Here is an 11576-nt window from a genome sequence, read left to right as displayed (position 1 = left end):
AGATGTTTTAAATCAAGAAGGGGGGGCGGGTGGGGGGAGGAGAGGGGGAGTGGGGCCGCGGGGGTGTCCGCTTTTGTTCTGCAGAAAAAGGGGGCTTGTTCTAAGCAGATCAGCCTGCCATTTTTAACCGGGGGTGTGTGAGTGCCGAGCGGTGTGGGATGGGAGCAGAGAGAGGAGAGAAGGAGCGTCCAGCCTGCAGTCCTGCCACAGCCGAGCGGAGCAGCAGCAGCGAACACTGAGGAGCCCGAGCCAGACCCAGCCTCCTCTTACTGCGGGGTCACACACGCACCTGAGGGCCGCAGAGGACCAGGGATTACAAAGCAGGGGACAGTCTGACAGCCCGGAGCAACTTGTCTGTAAAAAATATATATATATATATATAGAGAGAGAGAAGAATATCCTGCAGCGCTTTTCTGCAAACTTCAGCGCACAGTTCAGCTTCTGCAAGTGCACTTAGAGCCCGTGTAGCCTTGTGACAGGAGCAGGCAGTCTTTGTTTTAATGCTGAACGGTCGTTAACGAGCCGACTGCCACGGAGCTGTGTCAGCGGAGCAGGAGCTCGCCCGGGATGGACGTCGGTTCCGTGAAGAACGCGTCCGCGGTGCGTGCCTGAGCCTCTCTGTCAGCACCTCTGACCTTTTTGTGGATTTGGCTGAAATTTTTTTTTTAAACGAGATCAGCTGGACTTTGCAGCCCTGATAGGATCCCGGTCAGAATTTACTGGAAGAGCTTTTCACCTCCATCCAACATGCGACCCATCCCATCCAGACTCAGCTATCTGTGAGTGCTCTCCCTCCTTCACTCCCACTCTTTTAATGCTCCTCCACTCCGCTTCCAAGTAACTTAATACCTGTTATTCTCCTTCTTTGCAGGTTTCTACACCTATTTGCATTCTGCTACTACACTCAGGTATGTCACTGCTTTCATTTCTTTTCATATAAATGTTTTACAGTGTTCCTGTTTTATTCTGGGCGATTAGAATAAGGATTATATATATATTTTTTTAAATCAAAATAAAAAATAAAAAAATCTCTAAAAACATATGGCAGTCAAAGTGCGTGATGCACAGCGCGCAGAGGAAAGTGAGGGCTGATCATAACATTATGTGATACAACAGTATCGGATGGCCCCGCGGCGCGCCGGCCTGCTGGCAGGTTGCTGGTGAACATACCGGCCCTGGCACAGGATGCGCGGGCACAGACGGGGCATCGGGGCAGGGGGAAATGCTTGCGAGTCTTGTGAATAATGTCATGGGGTTCGGAGAGACCGAGGGTTCAGGGTGTCTCCGGCAGCGGCGGTCATTCCTTCACGGCGCAGCGCGGCGGGGAGAAATGAAAATTCGGACTTTGCGTAAAAGCGAAAGTCGGTGTTGTGTCAGTTGACGTCGCGGAGAGAGAGAGAGGTCGAGCTCGTCTGCGTGTGTTTAGCCCTGCACACATTCTCCTGTCCGCACAACCTGTAATCACACTCTCTGGAAGCTGTTCATTTCACTTGGCCACTGTCACTCGGGAAAACACAACAACAAGCTGTTACTGCGTTAGAGGATCTTTCCCTCTTCGGTGTTTAGGTGCTTCAGTCGTTTCCTACACAAACCTGAAGACACACAGTCGGCCTCTCTCTCACTATCTGAAGTTTAATAGAAAAAAAATCACACAAACAAAAAGACAAATGTACACGCACTGATGATGATGACATCTAATTTCTGACAGGTAACCAATCAGTCCCCGCCTAATTTCACGCAGCATGTAAGCGAGCAGAGCAAAGTGACGGACAGTGTGAGCCGCAGGTTGATCCGGGTCTACCAGCTGTACAGCCGGACCAGCGGCAAGCACGTCCAGGTCCTGCCCAGCAAGAAGATCAACGCCATGGCCGACGACGGAGACGTGCACGGTAAGAGAAGCCCCGCACTTCACACTCCCTCTGTAAATGTCCTCCTGGAAAGTTTGATTCTTTTTTTTAAAATTCATTTTTAGTTTTCAAATATTTCAGCGCAGAGTGACCTGGATTTATTTCACCACATGTTCATTTACCTGAGGAGAAACACTGCGCCTCGATGTTCCTGCAGCTTCAGTTTAAATTTCGCTGTGCAATTAAAAAAAAATCTGTCCCGGTTGATCTGAAAATGTATATTATCCCATTTTTATATATTTTAAAATATCCTATTATTCTATTAATTTTTACCATTTAGTTTCCTGGATTCATTTCTAGTCGACTGCGAGTTTTATTTTTTGTTCTCTAATTCGCGGCAATTTTTTTATTCTATGGCTTAAGGCCAATATTTTAATGCCGTTAAAATAGTAAAATAGGGGCCTGGAGTATTTAAAGAGCACAAATAAAAGGGGCGTGTTAAATCTGAATGCCTTCATTTCTTGTCTAAATCAGCTGGTGTAATCAGAGACGGGTTATTTCTAAAGCAGAGCAGCTTCTGCAGAATTTGTTGAATGAAGTCTTGTTCATTTCCGCGGTTTCAAAATGCTGGAATCTCCGGATAGAAGTGGAGTTGGAGCTTTGTTTTTTTCCTCTTCACGGGCAGCTGACGGGTGGAGAGAGTCGTCCTCTGCACCGTCTGTAGCTGTAGTTAGTGGTGGAGGGAAAGAAAGAGGCTCGAATCTCAGAGAAAGCGTCCGGCGGGTTGTAGATGGTGCTGGGGTGATCCTCCAGAGATCCCCGCCGGTCTGGAAGAGCCATTAGAAGTCATCTTACTTCTGCCTGCCGAACATTTCCTGCATAGCTCCTAATTCTCTCCCCTCCACCCCCACCTCCAACCCCACTCCGTCCAGCCTCAGAACCATCAGCGAGGCCTCGTCCGCAGCTCCTCTGCTCTGCAGTCTTTGTTGAATTCAGACCAAACTGAACATCATCCAAAATATGTGGAGACAACCAGTGTTTGCTGCAGTGTGGTTGTTGCAGGTTGTAATTATTATGTGCACGTGTCAACCCAAGTGTGCAAGATATTCACCTGAAGTCATTTTGTGTGAAATTCTGAGAAAGTGTGTGTGTGTGTGACTCAGCCCCTTATTTTATAACTGCTGATTTCTGAACCACAACTGCAGCTTTCAGTTGTGTGGTGGTTAGTCAGTGGGTGGGTGGAGAAGGTCCCGGCCATCATCAGTGACCCCACTGACCCTGCGGCCATCGCCATGGAACCATTTTTATGAGACAATGTGGAGTTAAATGGAATTTATAGAGCGTCATCTGCTATTGGCTTCTAATGCTCTGAATCAGTATCAATGAGGATCTAAAGAAAATCACTGCAGCGCAAACACACAGTATGCAGCAGACTGGAGGTGACCTTCAACATACAGCTACCGTCTGTCGTTGAGCAGAAGTTCTGACATAATTAAATCCACCCTCATCGACTTGTTTTTCATCTTGTTGTAAAACCCAAAAAATGCACAAAGCTCCATAAAGCTGCGCTCAGTGAACGGTGCGTGTTTCCTGTGTCTCTCACTACTTCTCGGGGTACGGAGATGAATGTGGAGCTTTATGTGTGAGGTCAATGCAGATTTATTTGAAAAGGAATTCTTGATGGGCCTGCCAGGATCGCCTCTTTAGCTTTCAAAGAATCAAGAGACACGTGGTTTTATCATTTTGCAAGAATTTCAGCGAGCATGAATCCCCAGGAATGGTCCCACAGGTTTTAGTGTGTGTGCGTGTGTGTGTGAGAGAGAGAGAATGAGAGAGGAGAGTATGCATGCTTGGAAACACACTCAAGCATTTGCGTGTGTTGTTGATGCTTTTATGTCCATGTGTGCCCTGTTAAGTCATTCGTTTAGACACACTAAAAAAGACATCTCTTACTAAAATCCCATCAAGTATTTTTTTTCCAGCCGTCCTGCTCTCAGCTGTGGTGGCTAACAAAACCATTTCTGTTTGTTTTCTTCAGCCAAGCTCATTGTGGAGACGGACACATTCGGGAGCCGAGTGCGTATCAAGGGGGCCGAGACGGGCTTCTACATCTGCATGAACAAGAGGGGGAAGCTCATCGGCAAGGTGAGAAGAAAAAATTTGTTTGTTAATTCATTTGTGAAAAGTGAAAAAAAAGTAAAGTAATGTGGAATGATTTGCAGCTAGGGCAGGTCAAACTAGCTGGGACTACTTTCCCTAAGACTATATGAATCATAGAAGTGGTGGATGATGAGACTGTGTACAGCTAAATATCACCGCACCACACATGGATACATGACTCCTCATCTAAAACAGTTTCAGGAAGAACCCAAGGTACAAACATTATTATTATCTGATGTCAACAAATTCCATAAAAAGACCAAAACCTACAGTGAACTGACCCCACAAACACGTGTCTGCAAACCCTGATGTAGCTCATTCCTCTTAGCAAATGTGTATTAGTCCATAGCTGAAAATAGTCCCCAACAAATTCACTGTTTCCTCCTGTTTGTGTAACATATGATAAAAACATTTTTAAAAAACCTACAGTTTGAATTAGTGAGCCTTCATTAGATTGAAACAATATATTTGTGAGGTGTTTTTAAAGATTAAGTCTTCAATAGGAACTAATGGGCTCGGAGCTGCAGAGCATGTTTTCAGATCCACTAGTGGCTCTGATTGTGCAGGATAGTTGTAGCCTATTATACTATAATCTATTAGCATTAGCAAGTTGCACCGGTTTACCCTCGCAGGTGTGTGTGTGTGTGTGTGAAAGAAGATGACCAGCTGGATAATATGAGGTGATTTCTCACAGTGTTTGTGTGAATTATAGCTACAGTGTATATAAGCTAATAAATGACTGTGTAGGTGAGTGTATCAGGCTGAGGCTATGTCAGTGCCCCTCTCTCACTATGATGGCTAATAAAAAGCTGGTACACCCCCCACCCCTCCACATACACACATGTACCAAACAGACACACATACACACTCCACTCCACCCACCCAGCACCCTGCCTCGTACACCATCTGCCCTGAGCTACCGGCCCAGTTACAGCCTGCCCCAGCCCCAGTGTCTGTGTGTGTGTGTGTGTGTGTTGAAAGGAGAGAGAGAATGAACAGAAAGTGTGTCTTTTGGATGTATGTGAGCACTTGGGTGTATCATGACTATTTTTAACACCCTCTTTTGTTGTCCAAGAAGGTGGCAGCGTGTTACAGTAGGCTGGCACTGAGTGTCCAGGTCCAGTCACTGCTGTTTCAGCTGACCTTACTGTACATCTCCTCACTCATGGAAACTGTTTCTTACTTGATGATATCACAGACCAGGGGTCACATTTCACCCACCTTGTTATTTAGCGTCTCGTCCCTGAGCTGCTTTGTTGTCTGAAGTCAAACTGATCTGACGGGGCCTCACCTGAACACAGCAGTGGACTAGTGACCTGTTTTCAGGCATCTATCGACTGTTATTCACTTCACTCAGACCTGGTTGGTTAAATTTAGGCACAAATGCAACAGGAAATCAAAGCAGGGGTGAAAGTGACCCTCGGGGGTTGATTAAGGCTTTATGGCTGGAGGATCCGTCCTGCAGCTACTGACCCACGAGGGCTGCTGGATGTTTGCTGAAGGGGGATAAGAGTCATCGCTTACTGTCATCCCCCTCTCTCTGATCTGTAATGACTGTAGCATATGCTGCATGTATGTGGGGAGGGCTGTTTGAGTGTGTGTGCGTGCAGGGGACAGGCTGCTCAGGGAAGCCTTTATACATCTGATATTTCCCATCTGTAAATCTTCATCGAGGACTCTTCTCTGAACCTTCCCACTGACTGTTTTTCTCCGTGCTTCTGCAGAAAAACGGACAAGGCCGCGACTGCATCTTCACTGAGATTGTCCTGGAGAACAACTACACCGCGCTGAGGAACGCCCGCTACGAGGGCTGGTACATGGCCTTCACCCGTCGTGGGCGGCCACGGAAAGGCTCGCGGACTCGCCAGCACCAGCGAGAAGTTCATTTCATGAAGAGGTTGCCGAAGGGACAGCAGCCCGCCCACGCGAGCCACCACCGGCCTTTCGACTTCATCCACTACCCCTTCAGTCAAAGGACTAAACGCACACGATACTCGTCGGAGCGCTGAGGAGAAGGAGGATAGAAAAGACAGAGAGAAAGAGGAGAAACTGACAGACTGACCGAACAGCAGCTGACACTCTCCTCTGCTCTCCACACAAAACCTCTAGAGACATTTTTTATACTGAGCATTACTATATCTTAATATGTAGTTTGTTTTCTATTTTTCCCAAAGTAAAAAAAAAAAAGCTGTACATAGACAAAAAGTGACAAATCTATTTTTGTACTCCAGACTTTTAGTACTGACCTGTGTTTAAAAAAAAAAAGGGAAAAAAAAGTAAAGTTTGTTTTTAGATGCACATAACTCATTGTCTGACTTATCGGGGATATCTTAGTAGAGTGCGTTGTGTTGTTTTGTTTTTTATGTCATTTTGACCAGTGGAGTCATTTTTTTGGACTCTCGCCTGCTGCTCAAGGAGACTTGAAGGGCCCTGATTAACCGCACTGCCAGGGAACGCTGCGTTCAGAGACACACACTGTCACACACTGCGTTGGAGAGCGCCAGGGTCAGTAAACGTTGCACAAGCGTGCGGTGATGGCACTGCAGTGTTGAAGCTTTGTGCGATGTGCTGCGTCCTGTCTGGCCTCGTTCTGTATTTTTCTCACACAGTTGAAGCCAACAGAGCTTTAACGACGTCCGATGGAACAATGTGGCAGCTACATTTGATAATCACAGGTTTCCTGTTCTGTTCTGACTGTAATGTTGACGTGTACAAAATGCATTGAAGTGTAAGGAACCCCCTCGACACACCCGCGACCCCCCTGTCCACTTGTGTTCTTGTTGTCCCCTGAATGTCTGTTTTTATACATATATAAATATATTTTTATTTGAGGATGTGTAAAATAATTTTAAGGATGGAATATTTATTTAAAATGTGTAATAAATGTACATTAGAATACTGATATTAAACTCTTGTTTGGTACATGTTTGCTTTGGATCCGTCTGTGAACACCTCTCTACGCGTACGTACTCAGTTGTGTGTAGATACGTTTTAGCTCAGTGTCAGTCTGATAGACGTCGTAGAGGAAATGAGAAACTCATTTGTGCACACAGTTTATATATATATATATATATATATATATATGTATGTGCAAAACACTGCATGAACTAACACTGTTGTGATTTTATCAACATATCTAAGGGATGTCAAAGATAACACAACATTTGTATCAGTAAAATTTGACATGAACACTGACAGTTGTTGAACAATCTCATCTGAATGAGCTGTTTTTTAAAATGTTTTTAATACAGGTGTAATTTTCTATTCATTTGTGTGCACATGAGTGATTCACAGGTACAAATCAGACATCTATGCACACTAATTATTAAATGGAGAGAAATTTTGTGTGCACACATTATTATTATTATTATTATTAGTAGTAGTAGTAGCAGTAGTAGTTTTCTAGTGGTTTTTATGGCTTTTCAGAAAATTTACTTTTAATGTAAAATGTGTCAATGGGCTTTTTCTGAAACAGAGACTCATGACTGTTCACAACATTCACAACAACTGTTGAGTAAAGTTGGAAAGTACATATTATATCACATGTATGTTCCAGTTACTTTACCATTCCTCGACCAACAACATCCATCCACACACATGCAGCGTCTCCAGCTCGGTGGAAGCAGCTGCAACAGTTTTCATTAACGTTTTCAGGACCACAGCCTTTAACTGAATTAAAAGTGGAAACTGAGGCCAATCATCAGAATTTCATTTAACTTGACTTACAGCAGGGACTCGACTTGATTGTCACCACAGTAACTTGAGACTTGAAGGCCAAGACTTGCTTGTGATTTGCACATGTGTGACTCACTCCCACCTCTGGCTGTTAGTAATGTTAACTAGGTTTGGCTGGTAACACCTGCAAATCTGACAGAACTCTGGTTGCTGTCATTTTGTCAAATGTGTATCATTAATTTAGTGTTTCTGTACTGTCAGTGTGTCTGTATGTGATCAGTCCTTCTCTGTCCTCCACTGAAGCTGTGATGGAGGACGGTGGCACTGGCTGTATGTGCTGATAATTACAGGGCATTTGTCCTCAGCCTATAACTGTTGTAGCTGGAAGTGAAGTAGACACAGCCGACCAGCAACAAGTGCAGCCAAACAGACCCACAGTGACCCACGAGCAGAAACTGTGGTTGTTCACACTCTTCCTCCAGTTCGACTGAAGACAGAGTCGAACACTTGCTCTGTGCTTGTTCACTTGGAAAACCTTTAATTAAAGGTTGGCTCCACATTTGTTCCCTCCTCCCTCTGGTGATATCGCTCTGTGCAGATGGTTCAAGTTTTGTTTGTCCAGGTTTGGTGATATCTGTTAGTACAGTGGAGGTGAACAGAATCTCATCTTCAGTGCTCATATTGAAGTATTTATAAAATTCAACAGTGACAGTTCCCATTAATCTGGATCAGTGTGCAAGGTCTTGGTGGATCTGACCCCCTGATAAACACTGAACACCCCAGAACCCTCAAAATCAAATTCAGTGGGAGTCTGATAAACGAAGCTTTAATTCCCACGGCTATTGTGTGTCTGTATAACATGGCACAACAGGCTGTGAGCTTGTTTCATTACAGACTGGGCTGTGGCTGTTACATTATCCAATCAGGTCTTAAACACTGACTCAGACAGAAGCCTAATTTAATCCAGTGGCTCGTTTCTAGTGCTGAGCTCTGGGGGTTTCAGGGCTGAAGGTTCCAGGACTCTGGTTGGGCTTTAAATTAGTTTTCAGTGCCATTTCCTACTTTTTTCTACTTTTTCATCGCTTATGGATTTTAATGATAGGGTGTTGTTGTACTGCTACTTGACGTGTGAGTGCATCCACATTAAGACATTCATAAACACACTGTTCACTAAAACAGCATTTTCCTCCTCTCAAAACTAAGCATTTCTGAAACAGCCTCCAGAGGTTTTTCAAAATGATGACATAAGCTGCTCAGTGAGGCAGTGGAGCTCACAAAACCACCTTTAATCATTTCTACCTGTCTCTGTGATCCATCTCTTTAAATGTTGATATACCTGAACACACGGCACAGCTGTTGCCATTAACCTGGATTTATGTTGATTTTGTCAGACAACACCACAACATCTGAAAATACAGATGTTTACTAGCCAGCTGTCTGTCTCAGTCCTCACCAGATGTTGGTTGTGATGCAGTTTTGAAGAGGAGATGAACTGTTCTTCTGTTGTTCAGGTGTTTTACTGGGGAAGGAGGCCTCGACTAAAACCACCTGGAGAATCTGTCAGAGTGGACCGATCCTCTGAGAGGCTCATAGAAGCTTTGGTGATCCTTTCCACGTCCCTGTGGCCACATGTGGGTCCACATGTAGCCATGTGGACTGTACACAGTGAAGAGCACGAGTTAGCATGTCTACTCATGGGACCTACTCTGCAGCATGGAACCCGGCTGTCATACGGTATTAAACTACTTCTACAGTAGGAAGTAGATCCAATAAAATGTTGACTACAGGTCTGAGGAATATTTCTCAGATATATTTTTTTTCAATTCTGAGAGGACTACAAACCAAACTCCATTCACCTCCAATGCACCGGGTGGAGGCTGAAATCTCAGACAAATATTTCCAAACCTGCTTTTTTGCTACATTTCCACCTGCTGTCCACACACCACTCTGGTGTTTTCGAGCCCCAAAACAGAGAATTTCAGAAACACTGCTGGACTCATTTTAGTTTTTAACTCCAGGGTTGTGTTGTAGTCTGGATCTTTGGAAACGACCCACAGTCGCTCTCTGATTGGGTCTCATCAGCCTCGACTACCTATGGTGAAAGCAACATGGATAACGAATTACAAGCGTTACTGACTTTGATGTCTTTGTTCGCAGCTGCAGTTAAATTCTGCATTTTAACTCTACAACTGTTCATCATTTATGTATGTGAATGGTCATGTGATATGTGTTTTCAGGTGTGTTTGGATGGACACAGATAGTTTTAGATACGGAGCTTTTTCATTCGTTTTCATTTTAAAATGGAAAACGTAGTAGTGTGGACGCAGCCCAACACGAGGTTGTTGGGGTTTTATGGTTAAGAACTCAGTACTTGGAAACAAACCATTGTGTTTGTGAACATTTGTAACTTGCCAAATACATAAGTTAGTAACACAATTTCATTATGTTCACAGAAACCATAATCCTGTCATAGTTCAGTTTACTTTAAAACTTATTTGCTGTTGCAGATTAGTTGTATATAAGCACAACTTCCAGGAGACAGGGCTGGCCTTTACAGGTGAATTCATGGCTCTGCAATGCAACAGCATCATTTAGGTACTTATGTTCGTAAAGACATAAAAAGGGACCATAACTGTTCATAAAAAGGTCTGTAGTGAAATAGTCTGGAGCTGCCTCATTCAGGGAAGAGCTGAGTAGCTGCCTCCATTTCAAACCAGTCACTAATTTGTTGTGTTTAGCCTGAGGACGGAGCAGGTGCTGCTCATGTCAGACATATCTCCAACCAAAACTTGTGCACAGACTCAGAACAGTAGAAGTTCAAGTCTGAACCTGACCCACCTTACTGATACCACGACCCAATGTCTCATTTGCCGAGTGCATTGCTGAAAAGATCTTTTTGACTTTTCTCTTATTTCTTTTCTTGGAGGTTTGTTGAGAGAAAAACTTTCTTCTTCTCTTCTCGTGTTGGCTTTAACCTTCTTACACCAGCAGCTCTTAACTGAACAGAAAGGAAACGCTGTGGCCGCTGTGGTTTCTCCCCACATGAAACCTGACCAGGGAAAGCTAACAGGGAGGGTATTCTTAGACAGATCCCAACAGGGATAACAAGGTCATTTGAAGTCATGAAGATCCCCCCCACCCCTCCTTCCTTTTTAGCAGATAGCAGCATGTCAGTGTCGGAGAGCTGATGATACCGCTGTGTTTGTTTTTAGGCTTTAGCTTCCTTCAGGTTCTGTAACTCTCAGTATCTCCACTGTTATTCTTTCATCTCCCGCCTTTTAACACCCCAACATTTCATATGATTAGACAATTCCAACATGCACCAGTGTGTGTGTGTGTGTGTGTGTGTGTGTGTGTGTGCGTGTGTGTGCCTTTGCAGGTATGTTTGTGTGAAAGAGAGTTGGATCTCTATGTTGGTTTGTCCACCTCCAGCATGACAGTACGATACAGTTTGGTACAGTCATACTTGAACCTGAGCTAAATAATAGTCAATCCAAGAAATGCCAGCTCTGTTGAGGAAAACCTCTGCTGAATCTCTGTGTATATGTGTTTGTCACTTGTGTATGAGTGGGTCAGTTTCTCTGTTTTAGTTTGTGTGTTTGTTTGCCAGCAGGAGAGCAAATAGTTCCAGCACTGCTGACTGAAAGTTGGCCATAAAGCTCCTTCCACAGGACATTTGTTCTGAGGAGCTGGAGCCTGGAAACTCATGCTATCAACTGCACGAAGATGTTCCCATTGAATGACAACCTTTCAAAACTTTTAAAACTATTAGTTGAGTTAAGGTTTGTTTAGATCAGTGCATCAGTTTTCAGTAAACTGATTTTACTGCAGTGAAGGTTCACAGATCTACACTGACTAGTCTGTTGAGTTGAATCAAGATTTTGATAAGGTGTT

At 44.2% G+C, this 11576-nt stretch overlaps 1 protein-coding gene across 2 annotated transcripts; it reads left to right on the top strand.

The window, feature by feature from the left end:
• The first annotated feature begins 346 nt into the window (after nt 1-346).
• Nucleotides 347-6932, top strand: fgf8a (fibroblast growth factor 8a). Of its 2 annotated transcripts, none has more exons than XM_071481660.1 (5): nt 347-779; nt 872-908; nt 1742-1889; nt 3886-3992; nt 5732-6932. In XM_071481660.1, the coding sequence occupies exons 1-5, from the start codon at nt 748-750 to the stop codon at nt 6014-6016; spliced, it is 609 nt and encodes a 202-aa protein (XP_071337761.1). In that variant the 5' UTR covers nt 347-747; the 3' UTR covers nt 6017-6932. The 2 variants fall into 2 exon arrangements, with proteins under 2 accessions (XP_071337761.1, XP_071337760.1); XM_071481659.1 differs by having other exon boundaries at nt 1709-1889; nt 5732-6931.
• Nucleotides 6933-11576: the final 4644 nt, after the last annotated feature.

This window comes from Trachinotus anak, unplaced genomic scaffold (assembly GCF_046630095.1).
Source record: "Trachinotus anak isolate AG129_WGS33_773 ecotype Australia unplaced genomic scaffold, CSIRO_AGI_Tana_v1 ptg000007l, whole genome shotgun sequence".
Classification (NCBI taxonomy): Eukaryota; Metazoa; Chordata; class Actinopteri; order Carangiformes; family Carangidae; genus Trachinotus; species Trachinotus anak.
Note: the sequence above shows the minus strand (reverse complement) of the source record. Positions and strands in the feature narration are given on the sequence as shown.

Bases quoted from the DNA above. Each gene is read 5' to 3' on its own strand.
- fgf8a (XM_071481659.1), top strand. From the start codon at position 748: ATGCGACCCATCCCATCCAGACTCAGCTATCT. The intron at 909-1,708 runs GTATGTCACTGC...AATTTCTGACAG, and splicing joins CATTCTGCTACTACACTCAG to GTAACCAATCAGTCCCCGCC. The intron at 1,890-3,885 runs GTAAGAGAAGCC...TGTTTTCTTCAG, and splicing joins CGACGACGGAGACGTGCACG to CCAAGCTCATTGTGGAGACG.